Below are 22,450 nucleotides of genomic sequence, written 5' to 3'. Positions count from 1 at the left end.
TTAAACCTTGCACAAGATCTGTATGCTGAGCAACATAAAATTCTAATGAAAGAAATCAAAGACTTAAATAAATGGAAAGACATACTGTGTTTACAGATTGGAAGACTCAACATAGTAAAGATATCAATTCTCCCCAAATTGATCTATAGGCTTAATGCAATTCCAATTAAAATAATCTCAGCAGGGTTTTTCATCATAGACAAGTTTATTCTAAAATTTATATGGATGCGTGAAAGAACCAAAGTAGCTAACACAATCTTGACAAAAATGAAGTGGGAGGAATTACTCTACCTGCTATTAAGGCTTACTATATAGCTAGAGTAATCAAGACAGTGTGATAATGGCAAATGCATACAGACAGTGGAACAGAACTGAGGACCCCAAAATAACCCCATACAGGTATGCCTAAAACATTTTTGAGAGAGATACAAAGCTAATTTCACACAGGAAGTATACAGTCTTTACAACAAATAGTGCGAGAGTAACTGGAATCCATAGGTAAAAAAATGAGCCTTGACTTAAGCATCACAGACAAATATTAGCTCAAAACAGATCATAGGCTTAGATATAAAATGTAAAATTAAAGAACTTTTTGAAAAAGGTAAGAGAAAATCTTCAGGCTCCACGGCAAGGTAAAGAGTTCCTAAACTAGATACCAAAAACACAGTCCATAAATGCAAAAACTGATATACTAAACTTCATCAAAATTTAAAACTTTCACACTACAAAAGACCCAGTTTAGAATTTTAAAAGGCAAAGTAAAGATGAGGAGAAAATATTTGCAAGTCACATACCTGACAAAGGTTTGGTATTTCCAAAATACAAAGAATTCTAACAACTCAATTAAAAAAAAAAAAAACAGAAAATGGGCAAATGACTTGAACTCATTTCACAAAATAGGATATATAGATGGCAAATAAAACACACAAAAAGCTGTTCAACATTGGCAATTAGGTAAATGCAAATTAAAACCACAATGAGATATCACTACATACATACCTAACAAGATGACTAAAATAAAATACAGTTACAACACCAAATGCTGGCGAGAATGACAGAAAACTAGATCATTCGTATGTTGCAGGTGGGAGTATAAAAAGATACAGTGAGCCTGGAAAAGCTTTCCAGTGCACTTTAAAACTAAACATGAAACTACCATACAACCTAGCAACTGTATTCCTGGGCATTATATTCCCTAAAACATGAAACCTTTATGTTCACACAAAAACCTGTACACTATGTTCATGGCAGTTTTATTCACAATAGGCCCAAACGGGAAACAACCCAGATGTCTTTCAACAGGTGAATGGTTAAACAATCAGTGGTACATCTACACCAAGAAATACTTGTCAGCAATGTAGAGGAATGAATCATTAATACACACAACCAAGATCCATCCCCATGGAATATGATCAGCACACAAAAGCCCATTCCTAGTATGATTCCATTTATATTATACTCTTGAAATGACAAAATTTTAGAAATGAAGAACAGATTACTGATTGCCAGGGTTAGGCATGGGATGAAGGAAAGGAAAGGTGTGATTATAAAAGAAAATAAAAAACATCTTTTTGGAGTTGGAAATACTAATATTGACTGCGGTAGTGGACACATAGACCTATAAAGGTAGTAAATCTGTCTAAAACTTAACATACATAAACAGGTAAAAGTGGATAGAAGTTAAACTGGAGAAATCTGAATAACATAAACTATATCATTGTCAATATTCTGGTCATAACATTATACTATGGTTTTATAAAATGCTACCATTGAGGAAAACTGTGCAAAATATACAGAGGATTTCTTTGTTATTATTTCTTACAACTGCATATGAATCTACAAGTATCTCATTTTTGACAATACAATTATTAATCACATGAAAAACAAAATGCTGTGAGAGAAAGAAAAGCAACTATAGGGACTTCCCTGGCAGTCCAATGGTTAAGACTCTGCACTCCAAGGGCAGGGGACATGGGTATGATGCCTGGTCATAGGACTAAGAACCCACATGCCACAAAACACAGCATTCTCCCCACCCCCAAAAAGCAACTGTAGTACATTTTTTGGCCTAACTATGAACAGTTTTTATTTAGCCAAAAAATTAAAACAGTGAAAAATGACCTAACAAAAATTACAATTCTACTGGATGGGTGTGAGGGAAATGTGCTTGTACATGATGGGATAAGAGGAGGTGAGGCTAAAAAAGAAACACTTAACTTTATATTCCAGCAAGTCAATAGGTGATGCCTAAAACTGAAAAGTCAAAAAGCAGTATACTAGCCTGTTATTTAGAATTAGGGAAACAAAATTTTTAAATCTATTAAAATAATTGAGAAAAGTTGACTGTGGAGTGAGAAATTTGGAAGCTGAGGAGGAAGGTCAAAAGAATGTTACTGAAGACCTAGATGTGAAACCAGACACTATAAAACTCCTAGAGGAAAACAAAGGCAGAACACTCTCTGACATAAATCACAGCAACATCTTTTTGATCTACCTCCCAGAATAATGGAAATAAAAAATAAATAAACGGTGCCTACTTAAACTCAAAAGCTTTTGCACAGCAAAGGAAACAAAAAATACAAATGAAAAGACAGCCAACAAATTGGGAGAAAATATTTGCAAATATTTGTGACTGATAAGAGATTAGTCTCCAAAATTTACAAACAGCTTATGACATTTAACAGCAGCAAAACAACCCACTCAAAAAATACACAGAAGACCTAAATAGACATTTCTCAAACAAAGACATACAGATGGCCAATAATCACATGAAAAGATGTTCAACACCGCTAATTATTAGAGAATTGCAAATCAAAACTACAATTATCATCAAAAAAATCACAAACAATAAATGCTGGAGAGGGTATGGAGAGAAAGGAACCCACCTACACTGTTAGCAGGAATATAAATTGGTACAGCCACTATGGAGAAGAGTATGGAGGTTCCTTTAAAAACTAAAAATAGAGCTACCATATGACCCTGCAATCCCACTCCTGGGCATATATCCAGAGAAAAGCATGATCTGAAAGGATACATGCATCCCAATGTTCACTGCAGCACTGTTTACAACAGCTAAGAGAGGAAGCAACCTAAATGTCCACTGACAGAGGAATGGATAAAGAAGATGTGGTAAATATATACAATGGAATATTACTCAGCCATTAAAATGAATGAAATAATGCCACTTATAGCAACATGGATGGGCCTAGAGACTGTCATACTGAGTGAAGTAAGTCAGATAAAGAAATGTCATATGACATCCCTTATATATGAAACTTAAGAAAGAAATGATACAAATGAACTTATTTACAAAACAGAAAGACACTCAGACTTATAAAATGAACTTATGGTTGCCAGGGGAAGGGACACTTAGGGAGTTTGAGATGGTCATATATACATGCTATATTTAAAATGGATAACCAACAAGGGCTTACCATATAGCACTTGCAACTCTGCTCAATGTTATGTGGCAGCATGAGTGGGAGGGAGGTTTAGGGAAGAAAGGGTGCATGTATATATATAGCTGAGTCCCTCTGCTGTTCACCTGAAACTATCACAGCTTTGTTAACCATCTGTGTGTGTATGTATGCTCAGTTGCTCAGTCACGTTCAACTTTTTGCAGCCCCATGGACTGTAGTCTACCAGGCTCCTCTGTCCATAGAATCTTTCAGGCATACTGGAGTGGGTTACCATTTCCTACTCTAGGGGAGCTTCCTGACCCAGGGACTAAACCCGCATCTTTTCCATCACTTGCACTGGCAGGTGGATTCTTTACCACTGTGCCACCTGGAAAGCCCTGTTAATTGGCTACACCCCAATATAAAATAAAAAGTTTAAAAGAAAAAAAAAAAGAGAATTTTTTTTTTTTTTCAGGCTAAGAGTGTCATAAATTAGATGTATATTTATTTGACATAAAATGCCATACAATTCACAGCCTTACAATTCATCTATTTAAAGCATACAGCTTACTGGGTTTTCGTACATTGAGAGTTGTGCAATCATCACTACAGTCAATTTTAGAACATTTTCATTTCCCCCAAAGAAGCCCTGTACCCATTAGCACTCCCATTTCCTGAGATGGATACAGAAGATACATGTCTCACTCTGACTCTGCCACCTGCATGAAGAAACTCATCCACTGCCTTCAGTTTTTCTTACTGATATTCTTCTGCTTTTTTCTCATAGGACTCTTAGAGGCAATGAATTCTGACAGTAGTTGGGAGACAGTATAGGCAACATAACAAAACAAACATCACATCATTTTTATTGCCTCACTTTTATAATTCTGCTGAGTTCAGAACAAATCAAGTCTAAATATTTCACCCTTAACATCAATATGTATAAATTAGCTGAGAAGTGTACCTGAAATCATTCTGTATCTTCTCAATTACTACAAAGAAATAACTGCAGAAATATTTGTACTACACTTTGCATTACTATTACTTTTGATATTATTTTCTAAAAGTATTTCTAAAATCTCAGACAAAAACTCTTAGCACTTACTGCAGTAAGACCTTCATTATTACAAATGTTGACATCAGCACTGTATTCTAATAATTTACTCATGCATTTCTTTTGCCTGAAAAGAAAAAGAGACAGTAAAGACAACTGTTACTAGAAAAATAAACAAATGAAAATTATTTTACTGAAATATTAACTACACTCAATATTAACCGATAGCAAATAACCTGTATCTGCAATATTTAAATAAATACTTCAATAAATAAATGTAGCATATGAAACAAAATTGTTTCTATGACTCAAAGATAATAGGATTTTAAAAAGGCACAATGAGGTTTTAATGCCATTGGGACAAATTCATCACTGAAAATGCTATGAAATTTCTAGTGTTGACAGAATATTTGAAATAGTAATCTCCATTAAAAATGTAAGACATTCATAAGTTTAATGGAAGGGGAATGGATAGAGTAAAATGACGTCTCAATGAATGCTGTATCCTATATTCTTGATTGTATAGTATTTAAAATACTAAGATGAGTTGTAAAAAATAAATTAATAAAATGGCCATCTATTCATACCCTTACCCACTTAATTTTTTTTCAGCTTTTTTACTGTAGTAAAATACACATAACATAAATTTATCATCTTAACTGTTTTTAAGTGTACAGTGCAGTAATCTTAGGGTTCCCTGGTGGCTCAGACAGTAAAGAATCTGCCTGCAATGCAGGAGGCCTGGGTTCAATCCCTGGGTCAGGAAGATCCCCTGGAGAAAGGAATGACTACCCACTCCAGTATTCTTGCCTGGAGAATTCCATGAACAGAGAAGCCTGGCAGGCTACAGTCCATGGGGTCGCAAAGAGTCAGATACAACTGAGCGACTAACATTTGATCACTTGACCAGCAATATTAAGTATATTCATATTGTTGTGCAACCACCATCACCATCCATCTCAAGAACACTTTTCAGCTTTCTGAAACTCTGCATCCATTAAACAGAACTCCCCATTCCCTCTCCTGCTAGTCCCTGGCCAACCACTATTCTACATTTTATCTCTAAGATTTGCCCTTATCTAAATCAATAACCTCAGATATGCAGATGACACCACCCTTATGGCAGAAAGTGAAGAGGAACTAAAAAGCCTCTTGATGAAAGTGAAAGTGAAGAGTGAAAAAGTTGGCTTAAAGCTCAACATTCAGAAAACTAAGATCATGGCATCTGGTCCCATCACTTCATGGGAAATAGATGGGGAAACAGTGGAAACAGTGTCAGACTTTACTTTTTGGGCTCCAAAATCACTGCAGGTGGTGACTGCAGCCATGAAATTAAAAGACGCTTACTCCTTGGACGGAAAGTTATGACCAACCTAGATCAGATCAGATCAAATCAGTCGCTCAGTCGTGTCCGACTCTTTGTGACCCCATGAATCGCAGCACGCCAGGCCTCCCTGTCCATCGCAAACTCCCGGAGTTCACTCAGACTGACGTCCATCGAGACAGTGATGCCATCCAGCCTTCTCATCCTCTGTCGTCCCCTTCTCCTCCTGCCCCTAATCCCTCCCAGCATCACAGTCTTTTCCAATGAGTCAACTCTTCGCATGAGGTGGCCAAAGAACTGGAGTTTCAGCTTTAGCATCATTCCTTCCAAAGAAATCCCAGGGCTGATCTTCAGAATGGACTGGTTGGATCTCCTTGCAGTCCAAGGGACTCTCGAGAGTCTTCTCCAACACCACAGTTCAAAAGCATCAATTCTTTGGCGCTCAGCCTTCTTCACAGTCCAACCTAGATAGCATATTCAAAAGCAGAGACATTACTTTGCCAACAAAGGTCCATCTTGTCAAGGCTATCGTTTTTCCTGTGGTCATGTATGGATGTGAGAGTTGGACTGTGAAGGAGGCTGAGTGCCGAAGAATTGATGCTTTTGAACTGTGGTGTTGGAGAAGACTCTTGAGAGTCCCTTGGACTGCAAGGAGATCCAACCAGTCCATTCTGAAGGAGATCAGCCCTGGGATTTCTTTGGAAGGAATGATGCTAAACCTGAAACTCCAGTTCTTTGGCCACCTCATGCGAAGAGTTGACTCATTGGAAAAGACTCTGATGCTGGGAGGGATTGGGGGCAGGAGGAGAAGGGGACGACAGAGGATGAAATGGCTGGATGCCATCACTGTCTCGATGGACGTTGAGTCTGAGTGAACTCCGGGAGTTTGCGATGGACAGGGAGGCCTGGCATGCTGCAATTCATGGGGTCGCAAAGAGTCAGACACAACTGAGTGACTGAACTGAACTGAACTGAAATGTCTCACAGAAGTAGAATCATACAGTTTGTCTTTTTGTGACTGGCTTATTTCACTTAGTATAATCTCCTCAAGGCTCATCCATGTTGCAGCATACAACATGGATACAGAATTTCCTACCTTTTAAGGGGCTTCCCAGGTGGTGCTAGCAATAAAGAACCTGCCTGCCAATGCAGGAGACGTAAGAAACGCGGGTTCAATCCTTGGGTTGGGAAGATCCCCTGGAGAAGGGCATGGCAACCCACTCCAGTATTCTTGCCTGGAGAATCTGATGGATAGAGGGGCCTGGTAGGCTACAATCCACAGGGTCGCTCAGAGTTGAACTCAGCTGAAGCAATTTAGCACTCACATAGGCTGAATAATATTCCACTGTATGTATATACCACATTTAGTTTATCCATTCATGTGCAAATGGATGCTTAGATTCCTTTATTTTAGCTATTGTGAATAATACTGCTATGAATTCAAGTATACAAATATTTCTGCAAGACTCTGCATGAAATTGTGGGGGGTATATACCCAGAAGTGGAACTGCTGGATCATAGTATAATTCTATTTTTATTTTTGAGGAAGCAAAGAACTAGTTTCCAGAGCATCTGTACCATTTCCCTTTCCCACCAACAGAGCACAAGGGGTCCAATTTCTCCACACCCTCATCAACACCTGTCATGTTTTTTTTGATAGCCATACTAATGAATCTTAGTTGGTATCTCATGGTAGTTTTAACTGGCATTTCCCTGATTAGGGATATTAAGCATCTTTTCTTGATCTGGACATCTGTATATCTTACTTGGAGACATATCTACAAAAGCATGTTGCTGCCTTTTGAACTGCCTACCCATGTCATTTTGCTCACAATGCTTGCTCCTAGCCTGATCCATTCTTCCTCACTCTTCAGTGTTTATCTCAATTTCTCCTTCATTAATAATTAAATGAAAACTCATGCTTTGGAAACAAAGTGATAACACACCTATATGTATACACACATATGTATATGTGTGTGTGTGTATATATATAAAATATACAATTCATGTATATGCTTAACTATGCTCAGTAATGAATTAAGAAAATATGATTTAATCTGTGGCAAGAAAAAGTTTATGATCTAGTTAAGTAAATGATTATATACATACATTAAAAAATATAAAATGGGGTATACATAATAGCATATTATGTATAATGTTATATAACATAGTACATATCGTATTAATGTGAATACTGAGATATTGCGATTTACAGTAAGAAAGTATAGTTATATATTTGGTCTTAATCCACACTTCTTGGCTCACAGTTCTAAACCCTAAACAATTAAAAGCAATGGGCCTCTTTTCCTAAAAAGAGGTGAAGGTGACTTTTGGGTGCCACCCAACTGTGGGGGCTAGTTGCCAGGAGAATCAACCACATATTAGAGGGCACTTTCAGTCCCACTCCTATTTCCAGGGAGGGGATAGCAACCAGAGGTTGAATCAGCTGCTAACAGCCAATGATTTAAGTCAATAATGACTATGTAATGATGTCTGCTGCTGCTGCTGCTGCTGCTGTTGCTAAGTTGCTTCAGTTGTGTCCGACTCTGTGCGACCCCACAGACGGCAGCCCACAGGCTCCCCCATCCCTGGGATTCTCCAGGCAAGAACACTGGAGTGGGTTGCCATTTCCTTCTCCAATGCATGAAAGTGAAAAGTGAAAGTGAAGTCGCTCAGTCGTGTCCGACTCTTAGCGACCCCATGGACTGCAGCCCACCCCAGGCTCCTCCGTCCATGGGATTCTCCAGGCAAGAGTACTGGAGTGGGGTGCCATTGCCTTCTCCGGCAATGATGTCTACATAGACCCAAAAGGACAATTTTTTGTCTCTTTCAGGAAGAGCTTCCATGGAGGGGAACCAAAATGCTTCTACCTGCGACCATGCCCAAATCTCTTTGTTCAGGACCTCACCCAGTGTATCTATCTCTTCGTTTGATTACTGACTCATATCCTTTAATACTCTCTTATAAAAAAAAAAAAACATGGTACTCTAGTGAGTAAACAAACACATTTTCCTGAGTTCAGTGAGCCCTTCTAGCAAATTAATCAAGCCCAAGAAAGGGATCACGGCAACTGATTTCTAGCCAGTTGGTCAAAAGTACTAGTTACAACCGGGACTCTTGACAGGAATACTGAGTTGGAAGGGGATGGCAGAACCTCCAATCTGTAGCCAGTCAGTCAGAAAACTACTTGAAACTGACCTGGCAATTGGCATCTGAAGTGAAGGGTGGTCTACAGGACTGAGCCCTTGACCAACAGAATCTGCTTCTACCTGAAGGTACATCATAGTGTCAGAATTGATCTGACTTTTAGGAAACTGCTGTCATTTGAGACTTGCTTATTGGTTTGATGAAGCCTACAACTGCCCCGCCAACATACACACACACATACACACACTGGAATTGGGTCCAGGAACCCTTTGCAAATAAGCTATACATATATAATATATGGTATACAGAGAATATACATAATACATGTAATATAATAACTATTTACTCTGATAATAAATTTCTTCATAGCCTATCACATTTCTTTAATCAACTCAGTACTAAGCATAGCTAACTAATTACTAATTATTCAATCTAATAATAGCTATCGGTTCAGTCACTCAGTCGTGTCCGATCTGTAACCCCATGGATTGCAGCACACCAGGCTTCCCTGTCCATCACCAACTCCTGGAGCTTGATCAAACTCATGTCCATCGAGCCAGAGATGTCATTCAACCATCTCATCCTCTGTATATATAATAGTTATAATTGTTATTAACTGAATAAACCTTTTAAAAGAAAACAAATTACTTTTCTTGCTATGACTCTTTCTTTCTAAAATGAAGTTAAATTCAACTAAAATCAGCATTTTAATCAAAGAAATGGAAGAAAATAAAGCTCTGAGTAAACTTAAAAGTTCAAACATTTACAAAGTTTCTTCATCGAATACAGTTATGAAAACCTTAGGAAATAAATCTTTATTACTGTGAGGAAACTACAAAATCCCATTAAAATTAATATTACATTGTTTAAATTATGCCTCTGTGTGTGTGTGATGGCACCCATAATGTGGGACTTCTAAAATCTATTCAGAAGCCTGATGTGGACCATTGGCCTATTGTCAAAATAAACACTTAGGCAGGACTGTGCCAGGGAAAGGGTTCCAAAGAAGTGTTTAGGGCAGAGGTTTGTTGAAGAGAAGCCACAAAACATAATGCTCCCCCTCCCAAAAATGAACTGCAAAAGGTACAGGGCACTATAAGAGAAATATATCCTTTTCTTACTTAACAATCATCACTGCTATTTTCCATAACCTTGAGTAAATCAAAAAGACCCATTAAGTGTTCACCTCTTTTGCTTAGAATGGAGCTAAAATATTAACTAATACATGAGCTCCACCCTTTATGAGCTCACAATCTAGCTCAAAAAAAATAGTGAAAAAATGTTTCAAATCTGACCAATATGCAACCTAAAGATAACACAATAATTTTTAAGTCTTCTCTTTTAAAATTCTCATATAATCATGAGCAATGCTGGATCTTTTGTACAGGAAGCAACAACTTTCCTGGCTGGATACTGCAACAATTATAAGTTTATGGTAACCCAAAGGACAGAGGGACCAGTCATCCAAGTGCTCTGAGGCAACCTAAGAGGTCTTCCACTAGAAAGGAAGGCAATTTAGTACTAACGTACACAGCACTGATGGCTGAAGATAAAAACTCTAAAGCTGGCCAAGAGAAATAGTCTACCTTTCTGACAATAACAGATGAGGGAACAAAACAAAAAAATCCCACAAATCAGATGGACCAGCCAAAGGGGCAGAATTCACCTATGACTGCTGCTTCAGTCTAGACAAATTTGTAGAGAATCACACCAAAAAACATTTTCTGAAACCATCAAAAGCTACAGGAACAAGTAGCTTTAAGCTGAACAAGCTGTCCCTAAGCTGTATAAGGCACCCATTTAGTAAATAAAAAACAAAATAGTTATGTACTGAATATCAAAATAATCTTTATAGGAATGAAATGCATCCAAGTTAGATGCTATGTAAGGGTTCTGGACTCTTCTTATTCCTTTTCTCTTGACTGATTTGCCATATGAATTATGAAATAATATGTCATATGTTTTCATCTTTAAAATGTAATGGTCTCCAAATTGAATGTCTTACCAAAAAAAAAAAAAAAGATAAGTATTTGAGGTGATGGATGAGAGAAATCCCTTCACAATGTATAGATAAAATCATGATGTACAGTATAACTATATTTATAATTTTACTTGCCAATATACTTCAACAAAGCCTGGGGGAGTGGGGGAAGCAATGGTCTCCTAAATGACAAAGTCCCCTACTACAGCAGGAGTAGGCGTTTTATCCCTGCTGTGCACCAACCTGTCCTTCCATTTACAGTTGTTGAGACAATTTTTTATATGTAACTTCTAAAAAGAGCTTTGTCACTAACCTACCAATACATGGGATAATGGATCTAAACCTGACAGGGTAAAAGACTATGCCTCTCCCATGTCCAACCTAGATATCACTATCATTCTTATTTTACTGGTTCTACTTTAACCCTTATCTGAAAAAATTTGGTCTCACATTGATGAAGTTGACAATTTTAGCCCCATATCTATCTCACTTAGGCAGCCACCTTAACTATGCAGAATTTCAGTTCAAAACAGGCAACAAAAATACTTTCCAGAGTAATCAAAAGAATAAACACATAGAAATATTTTTCAAAGAGAAGTTTTCTTAAAGTTCCTCAAGCCCTGAATCAAAAACTACTTATTTTAATTATAAACATAATTCCAACCATTTTGGTCTGGTTTCTCAGTCCAAGAGAACTTTAAGAAGTGAAAAATATTGCAGAGGCAGATACAGATGTGACTGTGAAATTCTCAACAAAAAAGGAGAAATCCATAAAAAGTTCAATAGGGTTTAAAATAGCACACAATGAGTTAGTACACTCATTCACAAATAATTATAAACTAAGTAAAATATATTTACTCTGTCTTTAATTGCATTAATAAAATTAACCAAAGAATTTGGAAAATAAGTCATGGAGTTAGACGTGGCAAAAGACTAGCAGGAAAAAGGACACTGAAACAAAGAGGTGAAAATTATGCTTTTCAAAAAATGTCATTATAAGTAAACTCAGACAAACATATATTTAAGAAGAAAAATATTAGTGAACTACTTAATAAATTATTGATATTATTATAGTTATTTAAAAGGATAACATAATAATCCAAGACCCTCTTTCCAAGGCAAATATTGAGGGGAAAAAATTACCAAATGAAGGCAGGGTGCTTTCCTATTCATAACTGATAATCCAACTTAAGCTACTCAAGAAAAAATATTTACCCATTTCTAGCTGCCAAATGAAGAGGTGTACAGCCCGAAATATCTTGATAGTTAGGATTTGCTCCTTTCTTTAAAAGCAGAACCAAGCATTCCACTGATCCACAACTAAAACAATATTAAAAACAGTTCAGATGCATTTAACATACAGCCACAGTTGACAAAGCTTAATTAAAAAATGAAAAATTCTATTACACACATTATTTTAAAAAAATAAAATAAAATAAACACATTATTTAGGGGGTCCATATTGACCAATTTAACTCCTATCACAAAGAGTAAATAACCTCTATTTTCAAGATGGCACATTCTACTACAAAATCTATGAAGTATTTGAGAAATTCATATGAAACAAAATTTGGCTTTAGCACATAAAAGAAAACATGTAATACTCTGAACTTTTGGCCTTCCAGAAGCCAAATTTATATTGAAAAATCAATTTTATTTAGGGAGAGTTAGCACTACCTAAATCTTAAAAGGTGATATCAATAAACTGATTAGTTACACACTGGAACATTATGAATAAAAATCATTCTCACACCTAAGAAAAGCCAACAGCTTCACATTCAATTAGCATATAGAATCTTACATTGGTGGTATAAAAGTAAAATTTTGATTAATGTACACTCTTAAGTATATCCAGGAAAGATAAACCCCATACCTAACCTCCTCTAATCTGATCTAGGACAAACAAAAACATAAGATATGACTTGAGTCCAATCCCAAAATTAAAAAACTATCTAGAGAAATGATGCAAGCGTGGCACACTATGGCCTCAATAAGACAAAGAACCACTCAGCTACCTGTTCTCATCTCTCTCCATAACTACTATGGAATCACATTGCTTCAAAGCTTACTGATCATCACTTTAGACCAGAGCTTAATCCAAAATATTTAGTCTTACTTTGCTGCAATGTGAAGCAAGCTTCTTTTCACACGTCCAAATGCATAATTGACATCAAATTTTGAATTTGATAGTAGTTCAGAAACAGACCTATGCAAAAAGAAGAATGTTTAAAAAAAAAAGTTTTTAAAAACATAATAACTCAAGTTAATAGCTCTTTAGTGTTACCCTTATCAATTACTCAAAAGGTTTTGTCTCACATCAGCCAAAAAACAAGGCACTACTCTCTACGCAGAGCACAGCAGCCAGTGCAGCATCATCCAAAATTCAACTGCCCTCACCTATAAACTGGTGCTGAAGGGTTCCTCATCTGCCGCTCTGACTATGTCACCTGCTCTGAGGACACCTAAGTTGGCTTCAGCTCCCACTAGATTCTTGAGAAAAAGACAGTAGGGCTGGCTGCTCCCTTTGCACAAAGTTGAGCCTATCTGTATTAATTTTGGCCAAATAAGAAAAATCAGACAAACGTATTTTAATTATATCAGACAGGAATTTCAAAGCAAAAAAAAAATCATCTATATTTTAAACTTGTTTCAAAATACAGTGTCTCTTTCTCCTCATACCAAACTACCTAACGGCTAACCATAGCAGAGTTGTCTGTTACAAGTTACACCTCATCACACAGCCAAACAACTGTATCTCACACAAGCCCTATAAGAGAAAAGTGTCAATGCTATATTAATAAAAAGAATATTTAAAGAAAAGAACTTCAAAATAGTAGAATATTAAGGAATAAGTTGTCCATCAGGCCTAACTTTCTGCTACAAAGGTCAGTAGTAACCTCTAATAGAAACCATATTTTTTTCACTGTAAGTAATCAAGCAAGTTATTTTAATTTCTGACTATTCATTTAGAAAATCTCTTCACAACACTGTAAACCAACTATACTTCAAAAAATATGTAAATTTTTTAAAAAATTAAAGAAAATCTCTAACCATAGATTATTATAGTTGATAAAGAACTTGGAAAATCCTGTTTCTTATTTCACAGACAGAAAATTATAACAGAGTTAAATAACTTGCCCCAGGTCATTATGTCCAAACTCTGTGTCCATGTTTATATATACAACATCTAGGTAAATTCATATTCTTAAAATATATAAATTTCTGAAATATGCACTCACCTGTGTTGATCAGCCATAACCATTGGCATTAATGTATAAACAGCAGTTTCATTATCTAAGTATTAAAAAAAAAAAACAGAAAAAGGAATTAATTTATCTCCTGTTTTTTCCAAAGGGTGAAACTTAACGACTATTTTAAAGTTTTCTTAACTTTAAATAAAACCCTAGGAGAAGAGGTGGAAGATAATTATAAACAGTGCCAAACATCAGAAGTATTACACATACTATTTGCAAAAATGCAGAATGTTTCATCATACCTACTAGTATTTTGGAGGAATCTTAAGTATATATGAATATCAAAGATATACATGCTAAATTTAAAACATTAAATATGCATAATGGTTGCTTCATGTCAATACTGTAACAAAAGAAATTCTTAGAAGTTTTTATAAAACAGCATTAAAGTCTTACTTTTACTTAATTTACGTTTTCATTTTTTATAGAATTCACAGAAATGATTCAAAAGAAGTTAAAAGTCAGTAATACCTATGATCTCATGTGATACTTATGTAAATTTCAGCCAGTGTTTGCATTTACTTTTATATATTACTAGTGGTCATTCCTCAATTCAATGCATTTTAGAGCTTCATGTTTTTTAATAAGTCATTTAAAATGAATACCCTAATACATCCCATTGGAGAAGGCAATGGCACCCCACTCCACTACTCCTGCTTGGAAAATCCCAAGGACGGAGGAGCCTGGTAGGCTGCAGTCCATGGGGTCGCTAAGAGTCGGACACGACTGAGCGACTTCACTTTCACTTTTCACTTTCATGCATTGGAGAAGGAAATAGCAACCCACTCCAGTGTTCTTGTCTGGAGAATCCCAGGGACAGGGGAGCCTGGTGGGCTTCCGTCTCTGGGGTCGCACAGGGTCGGACACGACTGAAGCGACTTAGCAGCAGCAGCAATACATCCCATTTAGTCCTTAAAAAGTTAATAGTGGTGCTAAAATTAATGAGTTAAAGTTTGAGAAAAAGAGTATTTGCATATCAAAACATCTCCCCCAAATACTAACTACAAAGGAAAAATAGTGAATTTACAGTGGAGAACACAGCAGATGTCACCTTAATCAACTCAAAAAGGGTAACATCACCAGAAATAATACATATTGATATTTCACAGCGCTTGAGTTTCCACCGAGAAAAGCATACCACTTTCACAGTATTATTGACAAAAATCTTTAATTTACTCATGGGAAAAATTAGACAAATCCAAATTAAGGAGAATTCCACAAAATACGTGATTAGTCCTCTTAAAAAAGTCTCAAGACCATGAAAGACGAGGAAAAATTAGAATTATCACAGTTCAAGGGAGGCTAAGGAAACATGACAACTAAATGCAATGTCGTATCCCGGACTGGATCCCAAAATAGAAAAAAGGTATTAGCAGGAAAACTCCTGACATTCTAATAAACGTCTGTAATGTCTCTAATAAATGTCTTAAATGCTAATAGCAATACACCAATATTAACTCCTTAGTTTTGATACTTGTACTTTGGTTGTATAAGATGTGGACATGAGGGGAAACTGGCTGAAGGATATACAAGAACTGAGTAGTATTTATGCAACTTTTCTTTAAGTCTAAAATTACTTAAAAATGGAAAGTTAAAAAAAAAAGGAGAAGGAAAAGTTACTAAAAGATTCCTAAGAGATGAGTCAACCAAATGTAATTAAGCTGTGGACTATGACTGGATGCTGACTCAAACAAACCAACTGTAAGACAGTATTTTTGAGAGGAGAAAACTGAATATGATGAACTAGGTATCTGATGAGAATTAAAAATTACTGTTGTGTTGGCTCTAATAATGGTATTGTGATTATGCTTGAAAAAATATTTAGAAATATATCTTGAAGTATTTATAGAACAGAACTAACCATTTCTGCACATTTTTATTCATTATTTTAACTATTTTTGAGTATGGACTTGAATAAGAATTTGGTCCCAGGAAACTTCACAAGTCCAGTGTGCAAATGCAACAGTTCTTTCACTATAAAAATAAAGTTAATAACCAAGGAATCCTATTAATAACTAACAGCCAACATGTTTTAAACCATTATCTTTAAGGTACTGTTCTAAACACTTCACATGCAAATACATCATCTCTTTTATCCTCACGGGCACCTTATGAAGTAGGTACCAGTATTATCCCCATTTTGCAAATTAGAAAATTGAAGCACTAGTTAAGCAATAAGTATGTGATGGTGGCGTTAAGTGGCTAAACTGGAATTCAAAGCTGGCTGGTTCCAAAGCCCCCATTATAAAAATTTTACAGTGCACACAGTATATACTACATGTAAATAACCAAAAGGTCTACAATACACTACCTATTCTCAACATGTACAACACAGTCTGTTTCATTCTCTTCTATTTCGATTTTTTCAAAATGTTATCTGCAGTCACTAAATCATTTTCATTACCTATCAGGGAATCACCAACAGGAGTTGAAAAAACACTGGACTAAGCCTCCCTCAGCATGGCAATGCTCTTTCTCTCTTATAAAACACTTGCCCCCAAAAATCAAGACAATTTCAATTAAGCCACTCCATAATAAAGTCATAAACAGGAAATACCGTTATTTGTGAATTTAAACTTATATAACAAGATAGTACACAATTTTAAGTGAACATCATAAGTCCACATGGGTTTATTTACAGTGTTTATTTAGATAAAATTTATAGATAGATCTTATTTTTAAGTCAAAAAAATATAGCTTACATACACTAAAAGGTATGAAGACACAAATATAACCACAACTCTGATGCTAGGAGGAGACTCTCCAGCAAATACTAAGAAAATACTGAATAAAATTTGCTGTCAGGTGCTTCCTTCTCCACACTCATGAAGAAATCTTGAGAATTAGGTATGTAATGAAAGTTCAGAGTGATAAGATTAAACTTACTCTCACTTAAGAGTGGTAAGACTAAACTTTCTCTCACTTTATTAGATACATTGGCCATTTTTATTAATAGTTTCGGAAAACTGTTTAAAGGAAAACCTCAAAGACCAGAAAGCTCAGATTCACTATGCTATATTCAATTTCTCCTCAAACCATAAAATGGAGGAGGATTTTTTTAATTGGTAATTGCACTCATCTCACACACTAGTAAAGTAATGCTCAAAATTCTCCAAGCCAGGCTTCAGCAATATGTGAACCGTGAACTTCCAGATGTTCAAGCTGGTTTTAGAGAAGGCAGAGGAACGAGAGATCAAACTGCCAACATCCGCTGGATGATGGAAAAAGCAAGAGTTCCAGACAAACATCTATTTCTGCTTTCTTGACTATGCCAAAGCCTTTGACTGTGTGGATCACAATAAACTGTGGAAAATTCTTCAAGAGATGGGAATACCAGACCACCTGACCTGCCTCTTGAGAAACCCATATGCAGGTCAGGAAGCAAGTTAGAACTGGACATGGAACAACAGACTGGTTCCAAATAGGAAAAGGAGTACGTCAAGGCTGCATATTGTCACCCTGCTTATTTAACTTATATACAGAGTACATCATGAAAAACGCTGGGCTGGAAGAAGCACAAGCTGGAATTAAGATTGCCGGGAGAAATATCAATAACCTCAGATATGCAGATGACACCACCCTTATGGTAGAAAGTGAAGAGGAACTAAAAAGCCTCTTGATGAAAGTGAAAGAGGCGAGTGAAAAAATTGGCTGGAAGCTCAACATTCAGAAAACGAAGATCATGGCATCTGGTCCCATCACTTCATGGGAAATAGATGGGGAAACAGGGGAAACAGTGTCAGACTTTATTTTTGGGGGCTCCAAAATCACTGCAGATGGTGATTGCAGCCATGAAATCAGAAGACGCTTACTCCTTGGAAGGAAAGTTATGACCAACCTAGATAGCGTATTCAAAAGCAGAGACATTACTTTGCCAACAAAGGTCTGCTAGTCAAGGCTATGGTTTTTCCAGTGGTCATGTATGGATGTGAGAGTTGGACTGTGAAGAAAGCTGAGTGCCGAAAAATTGATGCTTTTGAACTGTGGTGTTGGAGAAGACTCTTGAGAGTCCCTTGGACTGCAAGGAGATCCAACCAGTCCATTCTGAAGGAGATCAGCCCTGGGATTTCTTTGAAAGGAATGATGCTAAAACTGAAACTCCAGTACTTTGGCCACCTCATGCAAAGAGCTGACTCACTGGAAAAGACTCTGATGCTGGGAGGGATTGGGGGCAGGAGGAGAAGGGGAGAGTATGAGACGGCTGGATGGCATCACTGACTCGATGGACATGGGTTTGAGTGAACTCCGGGAGTTGGTGATGGACAGGGAGGTCTGGCGTGCTGCAATTCATGGGGTCACAAAGAGTCAGACACAACTGAGCGACTGAACTGAACTGAACTGAATTATCCTAATCATCATTCAAGCATATATTCCAATGGGCTCAAGTTCTATTCTTTTATTAAACAAATTACATTCAATGTAAATGCAGTTTAAGATTTTTTTCCCCACATAAACAAACAATATAAGCCAACTTTTTAAAGTGCACTGAGAATCTATACCCCTAAAATCATTGTTTTCCCTTACTTCCTATCTCACAAGATTCCTGTTAGTCCTAATAATCAGCACTCCATTATTTAGTGGGAATACTCAGGTTTTCATCATCTCAAGGGAACATAAATATGTCCGCCCAGTATCCAATTCAGTAAATATCTGCAGTTTAATCCTATGTAACAAAGTTAACTTTAGAGTGAAGTCTGATTAAAAACGCCAACCTTAATAATTTATTCCAATCAAATGATTAATAACCGAATTCTAACAAAGCAAGGTAAATATTTGATTATTTCCTAAATTTAACTAGAATTTAGTCTCAGAAATTCTGTTCAGCCCTTAAAACGTAAGCAATACAATCTGGATTTTTGTAACTGGAATGTAACACACACACACACACACATACATGCACGTACGCATGCGAGAGCGTACTTGAAAGAGCCAATTTCAAAGAATTCAAAAAGAGTCATCAGAATTTGGGGATAAATTAAAACAAGATGAGGAAACTCATTATAATCAAAGAAAAATGTAAGCAACTTGCAGAAAAGTTTTATTTTTCATTACTCTAGTGTCCAGGGACTCTCAGACTGTCAGTGGAACTTTCTGTTCCAGAGAGTAACTTGAGAGGCTGATACTTAGTCTTTAAACTTGATATAATTAGATCTATATTCTTCTGTGTAATAATCCTAAGGAAATAATTATAAAGGCAGACTAAGATTTAAAAATCAAAGATGTTCCTCATAAAATCTATCATAAAAAATTAGATTCAATGTTTGTTACATATTATCATATGAAAGCCTGAAAAATCATTAAGCATGTTTAAAGATATAAAAAGCGTTGTGCTTTCCAAAAGCAGAACAAAAGACTATATGCAGTATGATCTTAATTTGGTAGAGAAAGAAATAATAATAGAAAGAACTCAAGAAAATACTAGGCATTGTTTATTACTGGGTAAGAAATAATAGATTTTTTTTTCTTTCAAGATTTTCTACAATGAAAACATACTACCTTTAAAATCAGGAAATATTATCCAAGTATTCTAAGTCACATTTATGTTAAAAATAATAATAATAATGGAGATTTAAGCTGAGCAATACAAATTGCTGTGTCAATGAAACTACACACGCAGCAGCAGACACCAGAAAATCTGACTGTGAGAAATGAGTAAGCACTTAAAAAATGTACTCAAAGTGGAAACGAAACAGAGAAAGAGTAAGCTGAAGCCAAAAGTCTTGTTCCTAACATCAGGATTATTTTCAGTCTGTTACATTATACTAGCAAAGTACCAAGTACAAACGTACTTTTCACTAACCGTCAACTCAAATTATGCTGTTCTCAATTATAGGTGGAAACAAGGGAAAATCTTTTCAGAAAAATCATCCCTAGGTTCCCAGTCCACATTTCTCTGATGACTCTGTGCCAAGGTCTCCTTCCCTAACTTAAAAATCACTGCTCCAGCAGCAATTCAAAGAAAGTTTCCGGGCGGGGGCGGAGGCGGGGGCGGATATAAACTAATACAATGCATTAAAAAGAAAAACAAATCACCAGCCATAACTGCACCCTTTCTCTCAGTTGCGCATACACAATCAAAAGCCTCTAAGAGGCAGCACGGCTCTCACCCACTACCACTAAACCATTCATGAGGCTGCAAACAAAACGGCTTTCTCACCTCTTTTACTACTTGTGTGTTACCTATCCTGAAGGAACTCTTACACACTTAACTAAAAATTATACTGAACTACAAGGATCATGCCTTACTCCTTTGTAGAAGCACCATAGCCCCAAACTGTCTGAAGTGGATATGCATATTAAAGTGTATACATGTAAACAAACAAGCACTTCAAGTACACGTTTGACATTTGATCTCCTTTTATTTATCTGCTTATTGTAAAAATAAAATGGCGCTCTACATGTTGAAAAAGAAAAGACCGCTTAATTACCCTCAGCAGCTTAAAGTAAACGATACTACTTGGGTTGGGGCGGGGGTGATCTCTCTACCCTACCCGCCCCCCCCCCCTCTCACCTCCCCAGCATTTCCAGGCAGCAAATGGAATAAGCCCAACAACTATGCTATCTTCTGAATCCGGGTCTCCGCCATCCGGGTGATATTTCTGCTCCTTCTCCGAAACCCCTAACCGACAGTCCGGAGAGACTTCCTTCAAGTCCTGCTTCTTCCAGCTGCGGGACACCCACGGCCCGGGCCCCTCCCACAAACTCCACCTGCCCGGGGCGGGAGTGCTGGCCGAGAGGTGGCCAGGGGTCCCAGACCGGCCCCTCCCTGCCAAGGAAAGTAAATGTGGGCGTTTGTTCAGCTTGCAGTTAGTCTCCCCCACCCCCCGCAGCTCCCCGAGCCCAGCCCCCGGCGGCCCCAGCCCCGCGGCCGGCTCACCATCGGGCAGCTCCACGGTGCGCGCGCGGCGCAGCGAGCGCGTCAGGCGATTGAGCTGCTCCATCGCTCTCTCCATCCTCGGCGCGCCCTCCGCGCTCCCCCAGCCCGCCCGCGGCCTCCGCGCTCGGAGCCCTACATCCCGCCCCGCGCCCGTCCCGCGGGCGGTGGTGCCGGCTCGCCCGGACTAACTCCCGGGGCTGCGGGGAAAGCTCGGGCCGCGTCCTCCGTCAGGGGGCTGTCGGTCCGACGACTGAGGAGACACCCGCCGACGAAGACTGCGCTCTCGCCCTTCCTGCGGCCGCCGCCCCCGCTTCCCTCTCGGACTCGCACAGCCTTCTGGGGACAGTAGTTTGGAGCCGCGCGCGCCTGGGGCGGAGCCACGCTCGGTGCGCCAGTGGCTACACGCCTCCATCACGCAGACGCCGGAGTAGAGCGGTGTGTGCGGGAACCAATGCGCAATCTGGGCGTACCCGCAAGTTCATGGGGAAAACAACAGGGTGTTCCCACGCCCTCTTTTCCTGCTCCACAAAGTTTTACGCGAGTAGCTCCCTTCAACTCCATCGGATTATATAGCCGATTGGGGATTTGCACAATTGTTCTTAACAACAAAAAAATCCATCCTCAATCATGCCAGTATTCGTACGTTTTCCAGATACTTGAACTTTGTTAGATTTTCATATGTCAGATTTAAACAATCATAAAGTCAAACAATGCAAACGCAGAATATACATTTTCCTGCGCTCAGTTCAGTCGCTCAGTCGTTTTCGACCCTTTGCGACCCCATGGACAACAGCAGCCAGGCTTTCCTGTCCATCACCAACTCCCTGAGCTTGCTCAAACTCATGTCCATCGAGTTGGTGATGCCATCCAACCATCTCATCCTCTGTCATCCCCTTCTCCTCCTCCTGCCTTCAACCTTTCCCAGCATCAGGGTCTTTTCAAATGAGTCAGTTCTTCCTATCAGCTGGCCAAAGTATTGGAGCTTCAACATCACTGCTTCAAATGAATATTCGGGACTGATTTTCTTTAGGATGGACTGATTGGATCTCCTTGCAGTCCAAGGGACTCTCAAGAGTCTTATCCAACACCACAGTTCAAAAGCATAAATTCTTTGGCGCTCAGCTTTCTTTATAGTCCAACTCTCAAATCCATACATGACTACTAGAAAAACTATAGCTTTGACTAGACGGACCTATGTTGGCAAAGTAATGTTTCTGCTTTTTAATATTCTGTCTAGGTTGGTCATAGCTTTTCTTCCAAGGACTAAGCATCTTTTAATTTCATGGCTGCAGGCACCATCTGCAGTGATTTTGGAGTGCAAAAAATTAAAGTCTCTCACTGTTTCCATTGTTTCCCCATCTATTTGACATGAAGGATGGGACCAGATGCCATGATCTTAGTATTCTAAATGTTGA

The 22,450-nt window shown here is 37.9% G+C and overlaps 1 protein-coding gene across 18 annotated transcripts in view; it reads right to left on the bottom strand.

Moving 5' to 3' along the window:
- Positions 1–21,361, bottom strand: part of HACE1 (HECT domain and ankyrin repeat containing E3 ubiquitin protein ligase 1) — a 118,577-nt gene extending 97,216 nt beyond the window's left edge. For 11 of the 18 annotated variants that reach the window (XM_086317563.1, XM_086317551.1, XM_086317554.1 and 8 more), the window contains exons 1-5: positions 21,036–21,361; positions 14,144–14,198; positions 13,021–13,110; positions 12,120–12,224; positions 4,504–4,579 (exon numbers count right to left, since the gene is read on the bottom strand). In XM_086317563.1, coding sequence (XP_086173689.1) covers positions 4,504–4,579; positions 12,120–12,224; positions 13,021–13,110; positions 14,144–14,198; positions 21,036–21,111 — 402 coding nt within the window. In that variant the 5' untranslated portion in view covers positions 21,112–21,361. The remainder of the gene's footprint in view (positions 1–4,503; positions 4,580–12,119; positions 12,225–13,020; positions 13,111–14,143; positions 14,199–21,035) is intronic. The other 7 variants (XM_086317553.1, XM_086317557.1, XM_086317569.1 and 4 more) reach the window with 1 other exon arrangement.
- Between the last annotated feature and the right edge of the window lie 1,089 nt (positions 21,362–22,450).

This window comes from Bos grunniens, chromosome 9 (genome assembly GCF_055505025.1).
Source record: "Bos grunniens cultivar Pamir isolate PY7600 chromosome 9, Bosgru_T2T1.0, whole genome shotgun sequence".
Classification (NCBI taxonomy): domain Eukaryota; kingdom Metazoa; phylum Chordata; class Mammalia; order Artiodactyla; family Bovidae; genus Bos; species Bos grunniens.
This window is presented reverse-complemented; position numbering and strand designations above follow the sequence as displayed.